Source organism: Lampetra fluviatilis, chromosome 4, assembly GCF_964198595.1.
Source record: "Lampetra fluviatilis chromosome 4, kcLamFluv1.1, whole genome shotgun sequence".
NCBI lineage: Eukaryota > Metazoa > Chordata > Hyperoartia > Petromyzontiformes > Petromyzontidae > Lampetra > Lampetra fluviatilis.
Genome location: NC_136278.1, coordinates 15,590,565 through 15,607,244, shown reverse-complemented (window position 1 = coordinate 15,607,244; position 16,680 = coordinate 15,590,565). Strand labels below are relative to the sequence as shown.

The following is a 16,680-nucleotide window of genomic DNA, read 5'->3' as shown; positions in this document are numbered from 1 at the left end:
ACGTGAGGTCTTTTCCACCAATGGAGTGCAGTTTGTCCTCAATGAGGATGAGTGCCTGCTTAAAGATCACATAAGAAAAGGTGACGTTGAGGTTTGGATTTTCTCGTTGAGCTCTGTAGAGGATGCCCTCACTCATGGCCTCTTTGTATTTTTCCCAGAGCCCCATGGGGTTAGATGGGCTGCAAAGTTGAAGATGTATGCAGAAGAGCAATCTCAGTTGGGAAGGGGAACAAGAGACGATTTTGTTATAGCTTAATCAAGATACTGATAATCCTAAAGAATTGCACGAAGATTGGAAGCTTCCCTGTATGTTGGCAGAAAACTCCTTGCACTGTTTTGAGGTCTTGGAAAGGTTTTGGCACTTTGACAACATGGAGAAGCATTCGGAGAAAGTAGCACTCCTGATTGTTGTTATGAACTGTGTATACTCTAATTAAGGCATCAGATTCACCGTCAGCAGGACATTGCTTCCATTATTTTTTAAGCAGTCCATGTATAGTAGGAGGGAACTGAATGGTAGAGCAGTTTGGCAGCAAATGGGTGACTTTGGCACAAACCAAAGAATGTCATCAGGGTAGTATGTAGTGGAGCCAGGGCTTGTTGTTGGGCATTTCCTTCGGTGAAGTAGATGCGTTGACCTTTTTCGAGGTCAGCTGCCAAATGGACGACTGTGGGGGAACGTTCATGGATGGGGGAGCCAAGATTTGTCCAAATGGGCTCATTGTTGCTGATGTATCTTCGTTAAAGCTCATTTAGACTTTGCCCCTCTATTTTGTAAGGCAAAGACAGGCATGTCAGAGCCCTTGATGATGTATTGGCAAACATTTGATGGCTTTCACAGAATTGCAGAATTCGACAATAAAGTGGGCCTGGAAGATCTTGCACAGAAGAGAGCAGTAGGGAACGATCCACTGGTTGTTAACCTTCATTACAGAGTAAGTGCCAGGTCTGAGCGTTGTATAAAATCCACCATGCTCAGTATTTCTGCGACGATATAGAGGATAGGCATCATGGCCCGACTGAGTGTCTTTCAAGAAGTTGTGTGGATAATTCTTGGTACACCTGCGGTCTTGCATATGTTGAGGTGCATATGAAGACTCGGAGGCAGATCTTCAGAAGGGGCTTTCGCGAGATGTTTATTAAGGGCTTACGCCTGTGCTTTATTAAGGGAATAACACTCGTCCCCAGGGGTAAGGGTCCTATGCTCGGTCCTTCACCCAGACCCACGGGAGGCATGACGTCACCGCAACGGAAGGTGCGAATGACATCACATCCTGTGACGTCAGCGCACCTGAAGGCGAGCGTGACGTAATGTCCCCGACTACTCCTCTACACATAGATGGCGAATTTGGATTGAACTGCCCACATGGGCCATGGACTTTTTGCTTGCAGACCACATCAAAAAAGGCAGGGTCTTGATGGGGGTTAGGTAGCTCAGCACTGATAACTGTGTCAATGTTTGAGCATGAGGAAAACGACGTTTTTGCCACTGAATGGTATGCAAGTTACTGCTTGTCTTTCCAAAGACGCTGCCTTCGTTAGTCTTAATAAGCCTAATGAGGTCATCAACTTTGAGTTTAAAGACCCTTGCTAGGATGTCATGTCTGTCTGTTGGCTCTTTGTTTGGATAAAGCTGAACCTGGATCTCCTTCTATCTCGTATTGCAAGTGAAGGTGATAAAGAGTAATCGGGCCTGCCATTTTGGCTGATGTACATCATGGCATCCTGAGTCTTCTCATGCATATGTAGTGAGTCCACTGAGTCGCAAACATTGTCTTGGGAGCAACACTTTTACATCAACTCAACACAACATAACGTAACTTACACTCGAGTGATGAACGCCCATCTAACCACGCTACGGCAGAACTAGACACGGTCCCGCTATCCCAGTCCGGACCACGAGCTGGGTCCCGGACCGTGTGGCTAGAGGCCTCTTCACCCCGACGTGGATCTTCATTCACCAACAGTCAAAAATCCCGAGCCTTCACGGGGCCCCCGTTATATCGGCCCGGGCTGGGGCTGGCTCCGCCCCTCGCCCCACCCACCTTCGAGATCTCTCAAGCTCCTTCTCGAAGGCTCCCGAGAGCTCCTCTATACCGTGTGACCACCCAGCGGCCCACGTCTACAGGTGGCCCTCCTCCAATATCATCCGGTCACGTGTCGGCAGGTCAACCAGCGTATCATGCCCCAATGTAACCCTGGCTGGCTGACACTCTCTCTCGCTCCCTCACTGGAAGCTCGCACCGCACGCTGTACGTGGTGCTTCTGCACTAACCAGCGCTCACCCAAGCCCCGCTAGGGCTGGTACTACGCCCAGTAACCGGGCTGCACATAATGACAACATATTATCCGCCGTGGCTTCGCAAGCCCGGCACCACACAATGACATTCACAGTCACTACACATGCATCTTGGTCCAGCTGTGAAGGATGAAGGCAAAATAACTAATCTGCCCACATTCTGAGCATTTGCATATCCGTCGATAGCGTCCCTGAGATGAGCATACTGGTGTACACGCAGGCGTTTTTGATTCAGTTGAATGTAAAGAAGGCGCTCACACTCTCAATTTTGGAATTCTCATCGACAACATACTGGTGAAAGAGGTTGGCGCACCGTAATATGTGGTTTCCTCCTATTTTGTCCATGATCACAAAGGAATAAAAGTCTTTAGAGGAAAAAGTTGTGTGAGGATGTCTTTGTCCTGTAGCTTAGATAATTTGAGGAATCTGGACATGGTACCCATCTTGGCCTTGCGACAGTAAAATGTGGTATTGTAGGGCATCATATGCTCTGTTTGTCTCAGAAAATCTTTTATAGTGTTGTCTTGGTATCAAAGCACAATGCCTCTATTACCATGTTCCTCACCCACCATAAGAACAGCAACCTCAACAAAAGTCGGGGCATTGAACCTCCCTGTGTGCTGCCCGCTTTGGTGGAAAGAAAAGGTGCAGTATGCCAAATTTTAAATGGTTGATTTTTGCAGCAATGTAACAAAATGATAGACGAAATGTAATCGCCTGTAGCTACGAAAGTTCAACGTATTTAGCGGTATAACATAGCAATCAGCATCACAGTACTACATATAAAAAGGTGTGATGAGAGCAATCGAAACAATATAAATGCATTGAAGAAAGAAGCTATTATAAGTCAACATTATAGAGCAGCAGTACGCACAGTTAAGAAGCAGGCAACAGTCTAGATTATAGACTTCCAGTACGCTGACTCAATTACATAAGCATTGCTACAATCAACATGAGCTGGAAATACGGTCAGCAGCTTAAAAAGCAGGATACAGTCTACATGAAAGGCTGGCAGTACACTGAGCGAGGTAAAGAAGCAGGCAACAGATTATAGACTGGCATACACTCATCCTGCCCTAAAGCAATATTAAGAGTGTAGATAATAGACTGCCAGTGCACTGATGTCAATTAATAAGCAGGCAACAGGCCACATTACAGACTGGCAGTACACTGGTGCTGCTTAATAAAAACACACCTAAATAATTTAATATTTAGCAACTTCATTTGGAAATATTAGTTGTCTACACACAAACCTTACTATTATAAGATTTGCAACTTATTTTTATAATAACAGTTTTCTATGTACATGAGTGTAGCGAACGAAGCAAGAAATTAATACCTAACATTGGCGTAGTGAGGCCTAGTCCCATGCAGAGCCCACGGCCTCAACTAGATTGCCCAGCTGGCCGAGGTGGCACCTTGCAGGCTGGGGGCTGGGCCGCTACCCCCGCATGCGCTACAATAATACTAAGCGCTATAATATAAATATCTACAGATTATATAGTAGTAATAACTGCACGCATTGGGGTGGGGGGGGGAGAGGAGGACATCACACTGTAAAGAATAAACGTCAGCGTTGTGTATTTTTAAAGCATTTTTCACGCAAATAATCATTTTTGGCGATCGTGTGTGCGTTGCTAGGGGCAACACCTGTCAGCGTTTTGCGCATTTCGCAAATTGGTGCTTTGTTCCGTGCCGAGTGGCGAAAGTAAATAAATAAAAATCGCACAAAATCGCTAATTAAACTCATTTAAAGGTGACGGACGTGAAAAAGGAATAGCGCTTGCCAACCGCGGGTCTTACGGCGTGGTACCTGGCACATTTTCTTTTTACGTGAACCCCACCTCTTGAGAGCCAAATCCCTCGCAAGCGCGTGAACACACTCAGATAGACGGACACACAGACAAAAAATTACGTTTATAGGTGTAATGCGGGCGAAAGCGACCTTCCGGATGTGACGTCACGAGGAGGCGGAGCCAGGTGACGTGGGTGAAAGGTAGGGGGTCCTTAAGCGCGTAAACCGGAAGGAGAAGTCAGTCGGGGTGTGAATGGAAAGGTGTGGGGCCACGCGGGCGTACGAGCCGAGGGGGCACCGTCAGAAGCGGGAGCCAACCCTGGGAACAGTAGGGAGCTACTAGGAGGTGTAAAGCTGCAGATAGAGATAGGCAGTAAGGCTGTGTGTGAGGAGCAGCGGGGTGGCTGCCAGGAGTCGCAGGAGCGACGAGAAGGCGAGACAGCACGAGGCCGTCAGAGCTGCAGCAGGAACAGCCAAAGGAGCTGTGTGAGAGTACAGCAGCGGAGCTGCTGTGGGGCTGCAAGAGCGACAAGAACAGCAGCGGGGCTGCTGATGTGGACTGGAGTGACATCGGAACCAGCACAGAGAGAATAAGAGAGACAGCCGTGTGGGGACGCAGTACGGACCGAATAAAGGACACTGAGCCAGATATCGTGGTCAAGTCTTTTATTACACTGGGGTCAGAAGTGAAACGCGATGTCTAAGCAAGTAAGGAAGAAAATTCCCCCGGCGCCAGCATCGGCTTCTTCGTCCGACGACGACGAATTCCCTCCGACCACGGATTTTGCTGGGGTGGTGGAGGAGAGCCCTGCTGAGGCGAGCACGGGGACGGGCGTGGAAGATGTCGGCACGATGGCGGGTCCGTCAACAACATCGGACGCTGAGCAAAGATGGCAACAGGTGGCAGAACAACTGGAGACACTCAAGGACGTCCTGGCGCATCTGTGTCACCTCGTTACGCCAAGGACGACGATGGAACGAGAAGGTGCTCCACGGGCCGCCACGTTGCCTGCCCTGCCGCCGCCATTGGCCACGCGGCAAGAAGACGCCATCTTGCGCGCTCCGCGGCGCCAAACCGCCATCTTGGCCACGCCGCGGGCCGACGCCATTTTGAATTTGCCTCCAGAACAACCATCATTGGAAGACGGCGTAAAGAGGAGTCGGAGTCGCCACCTTACTACAGTTAAGGAATTCTCTATCGGGGGCGATTGGAGCGCTTTCGCCTGCCGATTTTTGGCGGCGGTTCGTTCAGCAAGATGGACCGATGCGGAGGCCTTGGAAGTGTTGCCGACTCTGCTGGACGACGAATCTGTTCGATTTTTCCGTTCCATAACGGCCGATAAGAAGAAGACTTTATGTGGAGTTTTTGAGGAAATGGCCGACGCCTATGAGCCACCTGACGACGCGCATCGCCGATTCGCTCAACGACAACGAGCACCCGAAGAATCGCCCGTGGCGTTCAGGGGTGCGGTGTTGGAGCTGGCCATGGCAGCATATCCTGACACGCCACAGGATCTGCTCGAGCCTCTCATATTGGGAAAAATGCTGGAGCTGTCTCGGGATCTGGGGATCCCCATGCCTGTGTGTGGGCATGAGAAGCTCACGTCCCGGGCGGCAGCAAAGTGTCTGGACGCGCAGTTTAATCTCCGTCGCTGGAAGCAAGTGGCGGCATGGACGGGTGGGCCCGTCAAGGAAGGAGGCGCGATGGGGTGGGACCCCACAAGGGCGATCTATGTGCCGGATGAGCGGGGTCCACAGGAGCTGACGGCTGCCTCCTCTCCATGGCCGGGACGCGGAAGGCCGGGGCCGCGCGCTACGCCATCGGGACGGGGCCGCCGGGACGCAGGACCTGCGCTTCGGCGCAACGAGGCCGATTGCTTCCGCTGCGGCCGTAGGGGCCATTACGCCAAAGATTGCTGGGCCCGCTTCCCGGGTCCGCCGCAGCAGGAGCCCACAACACCGGACAAGCCGACCAAGGAACCTCCGAAACAGACAGGCCGACCGTGACACCGCGGGGGAGGAGTGGGCCTGTTCGGAGGGCGCCTGCCAGGGCTGCGGTACCTTCAAGCCCGGCGACCCTTCCGACCCCGCTGCAGGCGCATTCGCGGAATACGACCAAGACTGATTCGTCAGGGACACGAGATGTCGGTGGACTTCCAATCGCAGCAGGGGAATTACCCCCTGTCATTTCTCGTGTTCCTTCGCGTCCCCGTTCTACAAGTGGGCCGCCGACCGTCCGGGACGGGCCGGCGACCCGCACTCGTTCCAAATCGCTTACGTTTCGTTGATTGTATGTTGTTATTGTTCTTGTTCTTTCCGTCGTATTTATCGCATGCTTTCGTACGTTCGTCGATGTTACTTGTGTGTTGTTCTTGTTGTTATATTGCATGCTTAGTGTCCTTTAAGGGGGAAGGTCGGTTCACCGCATTACGCTTTGGTGTTGTTCAGCCGAGGTCGGCTGGGTTTTTTCTATGGGGTAGGGTGGTGTAATGCGGGCGAAAGCGACCTTCCGGATGTGACGTCACGAGGAGGCGGAGCCAGGTGACGTGGGTGAAAGGTAGGGGGTCCTTAAGCGCGTAAACCGGAAGGAGAAGTCAGTCGGGGTGTGAATGGAAAGGTGTGGGGCCACGCGGGCGTACGAGCCGAGGGGGCACCGTCAGAAGCGGGAGCCAACCCTGGGAACAGTAGGGAGCTACTGGGAGGTGTAAAGCTGCAGATAGAGATAGGCAGTAAGGCTGTGTGTGAGGAGCAGCGGGGTGGCTGCCAGGAGTCGCAGGAGCGACGAGAAGGCGAGACAGCACGAGGCCGTCAGAGCTGCAGCAGGAACAGCCAAGGGAGCTGTGTGAGAGTACAGCAGCGGAGCTGCTGTGGGGCTGCAAGAGCGACAAGAACAGCAGCGGGGCTGCTGATGTGGACTGGAGTGACATCGGAACCAGCACAGAGAGAATAAGAGAGACAGCCGTGTGGGGACGCAGTACGGACCGAATAAAGGACACTGAGCCAGATATCGTGGTCAAGTCTTTTATTACATAGGTAAGATATTCTGTATCCGAATTATTTTCCTTATTTCCTCATTTACAAGTAGTGAATTGGTGAGAAGCTAGAAACTTAGGTTTCATAAAATAACTAAACATTAAGCATAACACAACAAGCCTAAGTAATAATACGTTAATTTGAGATACAATTACAACCTGTGCCAAGTTTTGAATGCAGTTCACATTTGAACCATAGAACATTTTACAAGCAAGGTATACAGTGAGGGAAAAAAGTATTTGATCCCCTGCTGATTTTATATGGTTGCCCACTGACAAAGAAATGATCAGTCTATAATTTTAATGGTAGGTTTATTTAAACAGTGAAATACAGAATAACAACAACAACAATGCAGAAAAACGCATGTCAAAATTTTTATAAATTGATTTGCATTTTAATGAGCGAAATAAGTATTTGACCCCTCTGCAAAACATGACTTAGTACTTGGTGGCAGAACCCTTGTTGGCAATCACAGAGGTCAGACGTTTCTTGTAGTTGGCCACCAGGTTTGCACACATCTCAGGAGGGATTTTGTCCCACTCCTCTTTGCAGATCTTCACCAAGTCATTAAGATTTCGAGGCTGACGTATGGCAACTCGAACCTTCAGCTCCCTCCACAGATTTTCTATGGGATTAAGGTCTGGAGACTGGCTAGGCCACTCCAGGACCTTAATGTGCTTCTTCTTGAGCCACTCCTTTGTTGCCTTGGCCGTATGTTTTGGGTCATTGTCATGCTGGAATACCCATCCACGACCCATTTTCAATGCCCTGGCTGAGGGAAGGAGGTTTTCACCTAAGATTTGACAGTACATGGCCCTGTCCATCATCCCTTTGATGCAGTGAAGTTGTCCTGTCCCCTTAGCAGAAAAACACCCCCAAAGAATAATGTTTCCACCTCCATGTTTGACGGTGGGGATGGTGTTCCTGGGGTCATAGGCAGCATTCCTCCTCCTCCAAACACGGCGAGTTGAGTTGATGCCAAAGAGCTCCATTTTGGTCTCATCTGACCACAACACTTTCACCCAGTTGTCCTCTGAATCATTCCGATGTTCATTGGCAAACTTCAGACGGGCATGTATATGTGCTTTCTTGAGCAGGGGGACCTTGCGGGCGCTGCAGGATTTCAGTCCTTCACGGCGTAGTGTTACCAACTGTTTTCTTGGTGACTATGGTCCCAGCTGCCTTGAGATCATTGACAAGATCCTCCCGTGGAGTTCTGAGCTGATTCCTCACCGTTCTCATGACAACTCCTTGAGGTGAGATCTTGCATGAAGCCCCAGGCCGAGGGAGATTGATAGTTCTTTTGTGTTTCTTCCATTTGCGAATAATCGCACCAACTGTTGTCACCTTCTCACCAAGCTGCTTGGCGATGGTCTTGTAGCCCATTCCAGCCTTGTGTAGGTCTACAATCTTGTCCCTGACATCCTTAAAGAGCTCTTTGGTCTTGGCCATGGTGGAGAGTTTGGAATCTGATTGATTGATTGCTTCTGTGAACAGGTGTCTTTTATACAGGTAACAAGCTGAGATTAGGAGCACTCCCTTTAAGAGTGTGCTCCTAATCTCAGCTCGTTACCTGTATAAAAGACACCTGGGAGCCAGAAATCTTTCTGATTGAGAGGGGGTCAAGTACTAATTTCCCTCATTAAAATGCAAATCAATTTTTAACATTTTTGACATGCGTTTCTCTGGATTTTTTTGTTGTTATTCTGTCTCTCACTATTCAAATAAACCTACCATTAAAATTATAGACTGATCATTTCTTTGTCAGTGGGCAAACATACAAAATCAGCAGGGGATCAAATACTTTTTTCCCTCACTGTATACAGGTAACAAGCTGAGATTAGGAGCACTCCCTTTAAGAGAGTGCTCCTAATCTCAGCTCGTTACCTGTATAAAAGACACCTGGGAGCCAGAAATCTTTCTGATTGAGAGGGGGTCAAATACTTATTTCCCTCATTAAAATGCAAACCAATTTGTAACATTTTTGACATGCGTTTTTCTGGATTTTGTTGTTGTTATTCTGTCTCTCACTGTTCAAATAAACCTACCATAAAAATTATAGACTGATAATTTCTTTGTCAGTGGGCAAACGTACAAAATCAGCAGGAGATCAAATACTTTTTTCCCTCACTGTAATACAACCCACCCTTGGCTGCAGAGCAGAATACAAGCAGACCCCACATCAAAGGTGGGAGGATGCGGCGCTGACCTCATTAAACCCTTCGGTCACCCGTCTTGCCCATATACCCCGAGAACACCAAACCGTAACACTACTGTCTCCGAGAGCATGCGGCAAGGTTCCACGTGTTGATGGGAGCAGTGATGCGGCTCAACAGAAGCAAGCTTGTTGTTAATGCTGCAGAGGTTTGCGGATCGAATCCGGCAGGTCGTCCTGTTAATACCAAGAGTGTAACAACCGTCGTAATGCTATGCGCTGACTGCTTCACAGTGGATATGACACATACTGTGACATCAATCGAAGACAGCCGGCCATCGTGTGCCAGTGTCACATCAATTGGGATTACACACCAAGAAATGTTGTCCCCCACTGTAAACCACTACAGGGTTTGCATGAGAAACATAGGGCATTCCTTCGTGAAAATAAAACTTGGACTGCAAGAATGGCATGAAGACTATGCATATTCATTATTTGAAGCAAAAATGATGAAAAGCCGTGCTATCTTGATGGTGGTGAAACGGGGACAGTAACAGTGAATGGCAATGCATCTTTCCCCACGCTCCACCCGGCGGGCCAACACAGCATGGGATCCACTGTTTGCCACTGGGGCTCATTGGCATTGAAATCAATAGTAGTCATCTTACTAGAACTAGAACATCAGTGAATATGGGCCCTCCAGGGAAGCCTCACCGAGTCTTAAGAAATTATTTCGTAAGGGTCCTGCTAAGTTTTTGTGGTAGGGGCCAACGTTGTTGCATGTGGTCCCATTCGAGTAATTTGCAGTTAATTATTCAGAATTGGTATGTCTGGCCAATATCGGTTACAAAACATGTTTGTTTAGCTATGGAAGTAAACCAAAGAGGCACGAGTGTTCCCTCTGCGCCACCCCGTGCCAATAGTTGTGTGAGAAACATATTCGTGTGGGAAACGTTGCAATGTGGCCCATGAAGTGGTGTCTCATCATTAGCTGCAGCGGTGTCATGAGAGTGACTCACGTGCCCAGGTGCTCCACCCTTCCCAGGCAGGTCGAGTAGCAGTAGTTGTAGGCGATGATGATCGATGGATAGAGAGACTGGAAGTCAAGGACGAGCACTGGGCTGCTGTAGAATCGTGACTCGGGCTCCATCACCAGCGGCAGGCACTCAGCAGCTCGCATGTGTGCGCGCTGCTGCACGCTAGGAGACACTGCGATGTAGTTCAGCAGCTTTGCTACTCGCAGCATCATGGACTCCACACGAAACTGACAGACACAAAGCCAACAAAGCAACGCAGAAGATGCAACAACAATTCTACGATTATTGTATGATTACCCTTGTTTGCTCAAGAAAGCCTCACTGAGTAACAAGCCTCTTTTTCAGGTGGGTTATGCCAAAGTGTTTGCAGCAAGGAGTGATGTTGCTGTGCGTGATCCAAATTAAATGTTTTGCAGATGATTTTCAGTATTGGGATGTTTGGCCAATGGGGGGCCCATAATCAAAAGCTGCTGTTGCCGCTGCAGAAGCCTTACCTGGGATCCTCGAGACAGAACCTCATGGAACTGGATTCCAAACAATCTGGCCAATTCGCTCGTTCTGCCAATAAAATCCAACTGGTTCAGCAATTTAATATTCCCAACAACACGGCAGACATAATAGTCAACCATTTTCCACCTGCAGCACACAATATAGAAATAGCTGTGAGGTTAACCTTTAACCACCAGCAAAGGATACAAAACAATAAAAAAAATGTTTGCATATTTTAAAAGCAATACAAACTGTAAAAAACAAGAGCAAACCTGAAAGGACCGGTTTTGTTGTCGAACCAATCAGATAGTGTGCGGAAGTTGAACAGTGGGTATCTCTGGTGCAACACATGATACGCCACATTCTCGAAGGAGTATATGTTCAGCGTGACCTGACAACAACCACACATGACAGGGATTCTCATGAAACGTCACTTGGTGACATCAGCATGTTCAATAGAACTCAGAATATATATTTAAACTGCTCTGATCATTAACTATACAGTAGAACATGAGCTCATCTGAAGCTGTGAAATACAAGACCATTGTAGTCCACCTTGATCCTGAGGTGCTAAGAGGGGGAGGGAATAGAGAGGAGACTGTGTGATTATAAGGGGTGGCTATTATGGAGGCAGGTGTGACCCATGCCCACTGCCTCGATCTTTCTTGGCCATGACCGTTATCAAAGATACAGGGGTAGTCATCAATAAATTATTAAATAAAAGTTTTGGTAGCACTCCTGCGTTTTTTCCTTGGTTCCACTGCGTGATCCTCTTTTTTGTCAGCTGCAACACGACTCGCTCTCGCTTCCAACACCGGCCAACATGCACACAACAACTTTCTGATGGGGTGACAAGGTTCTAAAACGAAATCTGTTTATTTGTACGGCTCCCAGCACAAAGGTACGCCAACGGACCTGTAATATCAACGTTCTGGCGTCAAGACTGGCCCTCAATACAGGCCTCCCTCTCATCAACATCCCTTATCCAGTGGTCACGTGACTCTGCAATTACGTAAATATATTTAAACATTAATAAAAATTCCCTGTACATATATAAAATATAATTTCTAATGTCATACTAATCATAACTATCCTTGATAATACTATGCTTTTCCGACCTTTACTTTGATTAATAATGTAATGCGCGCGTAAACGGCCTCGCGGATATGACGTCACGAGGGGAGGGGTTAGGTCACGTGAGAGAAAGGGGTGAGGTCTTAAGGGAGAGATACCGGAAGAGACGGGAGAGAGTTGGGAATAGAGACAGAGAGAGGCCACGCAGGGCGGAGGTTGGAGAGTGGCGAGATCGCCACACACAGTAAGACTCGGCACCGTCGGCCAGCGGTGACCGAGCACGGAGGAACGGGGAGCAGCGGTGGAGCTGCAGTGAGAGCAGCCGGAGGACTGCACAAGGGGAACCTGCAGCGGAGCTGCATCGGAGCGAGAAAGGCTACGGGAGCGAAGGCAGCTGTCGAGCTGCCAAGCGGGGAGGCTCTGAGCGAGGGCCGTGTGGGACAAGTGTAAAGAACCCAAATAAAGGACAACGGAGACAGACCCAGTGAACGAGTCCTTTATTACAATAATACACCTATTCTACCTTTCAGTTGAATTACCACTAATCCTATCTATGATTAAATTACATAACCTCTCCAGACTACGATTTACAATGTTATACCTATTCTATCTCGTATTTACAAGACTATGTTAATCCTATAACAATAGGGTTTACCCTTTTTGGCAATAAAACAGGTGTCAAGATGTTAAAACACCAAACAGAATCCTTATTCAAGGAATCCTGTCTGCATTAACTACACATACTTATGGTGAACATGCAAACAAAAAAACATACTCTCATAATATATGCATTGTCTTTAAAACGAATTGGTCCACACCAGAGACAGCTTTCTTTTGAGCCTAGTCTCAAAGTGATAGTCCAGAGAACGCCAAAAGGCAAACAGCACAAAGACAATGCACTATCAGGGCATTTATAGCTCGGCTTGAGCAGCTACAATATGGGACCTTTCTTGCCAGTATATTAAAATATAACAATAGGTTTTACCCTTTCTGGCAATAAAACAGGTGTCAAGATGTTAAAATACCAAACAGAATCCTTATTCAAGGAATTATGTCTGCATTAACCACATGTACTTGTGGTGAACATGCAAACAGGGAACGCCAAAAGGCAAACAGCACAAAGACAATGCACTAATCAGGGCATTTATATTCCAGAAAAGATAAAACCTATTGTTATATTTTAATACTGGAGGAAGATACAAGCAGACAGTCACGAAGCCTAGGGTCCCTTATTGTGTAATCCATAGTAGAGTTCCTTATGGTGTAATTCATAAAAGTGGTTATTCTTATAGTCTTGTCGTCAGAGTTATTACATTAATATTCGAATAAAGTACCGTACATTCACACTTTCATAAAATGTACACCCATTGCCAACGTCATTTCTGACAACATTCATAAAGTTTGTACCTAGATAAACAACAGTTCAGTACTGTATAACACTGTAAGTAAAGACCAAAGTACATAAATGCATTGGACAACTAATTTTCCACTTGTATTTCTCCTATTTTGACCTATTTTAAACAAAACACATGTGTAGTGTATTAAATACTGTACCAATTAAGGGGAAGAAGCGAATATTGACCACACTGATTTCCCCATTCCCAGACTTAGTCCGTTGTTTCGGGAAAAGTCCATTGTTGTCTGATCTTCAGACAAAACTCTGATTCAGCAGATTGTCCTTTAAATCCGAGATCCGTTGAATGGGGTCTGTTATTCCGAGGGTTTACTATACTAGGATCTTAATCAGTACTATAGTAATCATTGCAGAGCTTATCTAAACAAGACTTTATAATATTATTTGTATTAATCAATTAAGCAACAAATAACAGTGTAATATAGCAGCACCAACTGGCGACCAGGAGTAGAGGGGAAGATATGGGGCAATGGACATGGAAGGGATAATAACTGGGCCAAGGGTCATTCAAGGGATCCATCTTTAAGCTCCCAGAACCAGAACCAGCTAGATGGTTCCAGAAGGGGAGTGTTGCCAGGGCGGGGCCCGGCCCCGCTGGAAGGATAAAAGGGGGCGAGAGAGGGAGCTCGAGGATGTCCGTGGAAATCGGGTCGTCTCGTCGTTGCTGCCGTCCTCGTCGTTGCTGCCATCTTAGTCATCGCTAGATGCCACCACTGTTAGATAGTTAGCCACCTATCTAGTCAGCGCCATCGTTGCTAGGCGGTCAGTGTTGTGTTACATCCTAGTGAGTGTAACAGTGCGAGTTATGAGTAATAAATAAGGAGCCTCTACAGTTTGTCTCCGGATTCGTACATTACATTGTGTCAGAAGTGGGGTGTCATGCTGCCCGTAATGGAGGAGGAAGAGCTGACGTCCTTACGAGTGGCCCGGTGCATACAAGCCCACGAAAATTCAGCAATGGCCCAAGGTGGCGGCTTGGTTGGGGGACACTGAGGGGGCTGAGGGGCCCTCGTGGCGAGAATTGGAGGTTGCAGCGGCGATGTAGGGCCAGGGCCCACACAAGCAAGACATGGGGTGGCGGCTTCCAGGTTGGAGTCGGGGAGAAGAGACCCCTCCGTCGTGGAGACCAGTCGGTGCCTGCTTCCAATGCGGCTGGCCGGGCCACATCGCAAGAGGATGCTGGAGCGGCATTAGGACGTCGGCAACACCTCCGATGCCCTCAGCCCCGCCGACGACCGCTCCTCAAGCCCGAGAGACAAGTCGCGCCACATCGGACACCCAGCATCAGCCACCATCTCATGAATCTAGGTCATCGCCCCCGCCCGGGTCCATTATCACTCCTCATCTTGTCACGGCGCGCGAACGACGGGTTCCGACCATAGATGGTTGACGGGATTCCGGTATGAAATGGAAGAAGTTGGCGCGCCGAGTGGTAGCGGCCGCGGAGGGCTCGTCGGCGGTAGCAGGATTTATCCAAGAGGTTGATATGGGTGCCTCGGCTAACATAATTTCAGATGTGATTTATGATTTGCTGCCCTTAAAAAACCATTGTATTAGGTCGGTCGCGAACGCGTGTGGTCTTGCCAACGGGGGGAGTATGGGGATTGTTGGGAAAATAGAGGCGTGCATCAGGATCTAGGAGATCGAGATGTCCGGTCCAGTGCTGGTTTCGAGGACGTTAGCGGTGCCTTGCCTCCTGGGTACCGCCTTTTTGGGCAAGATGCCGCTGAAGATTTTGACCCACCAAGGCTGTATCGAGATGCCGTTGGGAGGGCGGTTGTCCTTTTTGCGTTCTCCAGGTAGGGTGACTGTGGCCAACGCCATGGTCCAAGCACTGGCGAGGGAATCTGTTGAGATCCCGCCAGGCGCGCAGATGTTGGTTCCGCTGCGCTACCGTAAGCGGAGTCCTTTTAACCCCCTCGAACACAGCGCCCCGTGGCCTCACGCTAGTGAGCGCTCAGACGGTCCTGAGGAGGGACCAGGAGCCATTCCTGTAAGTATTAAACGTCGGGTTTGGCAAAGCTGTTGTCTAAGCCAGCACGGTCTTGGCTCACGCGACAGCTGCGGATTGCGAGGCTGTCGACCCAGCTGCAGAAAGGATTGTGGGTATGGTGGAATAGGGAAACGAGTTGGATAGCAAATGGGCAGACAAGTTGTATGCAGAAAATCCGGACTTATCTTGAGAGCAACGGGACAAGTTGCGTACCTTGCTGCGGAAATTTGCTGATATTTTCAGCCAGGGAAAACTTGATATTGGCCTCACCTCTTTGCTGCAACACCACATTGACACTGGTGATGCAGCTCCCATTCGGCAAAAACTCATATAGGTTGAGCCCAAGGGAGAAAGAACATGTTCAGCAGGCGGTTGAGGAGATGTTGGCCGCTGACCTTATTTCCCCCTCTACCAGCCCTTGGGGCGCCCCCATAGTGCTCATTAAAAAAATGGATGGGAGCCTGCTGTTTTGCATTGATTATCGCAAACTAAATAAGGTCTCAGTAGTAGACGCATATCCGCTGCCCCAGATGGACGATTCCCTGGATGTGTTGTCGGGTGCACGGTTCTTCTAGACTCCCGATTTGTTGTCAGGGTTTTGGCAGCTACCCCTTGATGAGGATTCCAAACCCAAGACTGCATTCCGAACTCCCCAGGGACTATTCCAGTTTAACTGCCTTCCTATGGGGTTGCATTCGGCGCCAGCCATGTTCCAAAGGCAAATGGAAATGGTCTTGGCGGGTCTGCAATGGGACTTGTGCTGTATTTATCTCAACGACATCATTGTGTTCGGGCGCACTTTTGAAGAGCATTTGGAGCGGTTCCGTTCTGTGTTCCTAATGATATGGGCAGCTAATCTCAAGTTGAAACCGGAAAAATGCCATTGTTACAAACCTCGGACAACCCCCAAGTCAGCAGTTTTGTTGGGTTCAAGTCCTATTACCGACGGTTCGTTCCTCAATTCGCAACAATTGCCAAACCGCTTGAGGCTTTGACTGCTAAAAAACAAAAGTTTAGCTGGGGGGGGGGGGGGGGGAGAGGAGGAAAAAACTATAGACAGACATATTAGCAGACAGATATCACCAAGATACATAGAGAGAGCAACACAGGTAACAGAGAGAGGTGGTCGTCTCTGTGGGGTGGCCTTAAATAGACAGAGGAGGGCGGACGCAGAGAGAGGGAGGGGGGTTAGAGAAAAAATTAGCATATCAATGAGTGGACAACAAAAACGTGGTGCTGCAAGTGCGATGACACGGCAAGCAAGCCTGAAAATCAGGAGGACACACTAAAATTAAATAACCTAGTAAAATATCGAAATGTAATGTAATACAACACAGAGGGTCGGTCAACACACCTGTGTTGCTCTCTCTATGTATCTTGGTGATATCTGT

The 16,680-nt window shown here is 48.5% G+C and overlaps 1 protein-coding gene across 1 annotated transcript in view; it reads right to left on the bottom strand.

Annotated features, from left to right (window-relative positions):
• REV3L (REV3 like, DNA directed polymerase zeta catalytic subunit) overlaps positions 1–16,680 on the bottom strand; it is a 360,686-nt gene that overhangs the window by 33,081 nt on the left and 310,925 nt on the right. The window contains exons 22-24 of the mRNA XM_078855676.1: positions 11,081–11,199; positions 10,814–10,955; positions 10,302–10,546 (exon numbers count right to left, since the gene is read on the bottom strand). Coding sequence (XP_078711802.1) covers positions 10,302–10,546; positions 10,814–10,955; positions 11,081–11,199 — 506 coding nt within the window. The remainder of the gene's footprint in view (positions 1–10,301; positions 10,547–10,813; positions 10,956–11,080; positions 11,200–16,680) is intronic.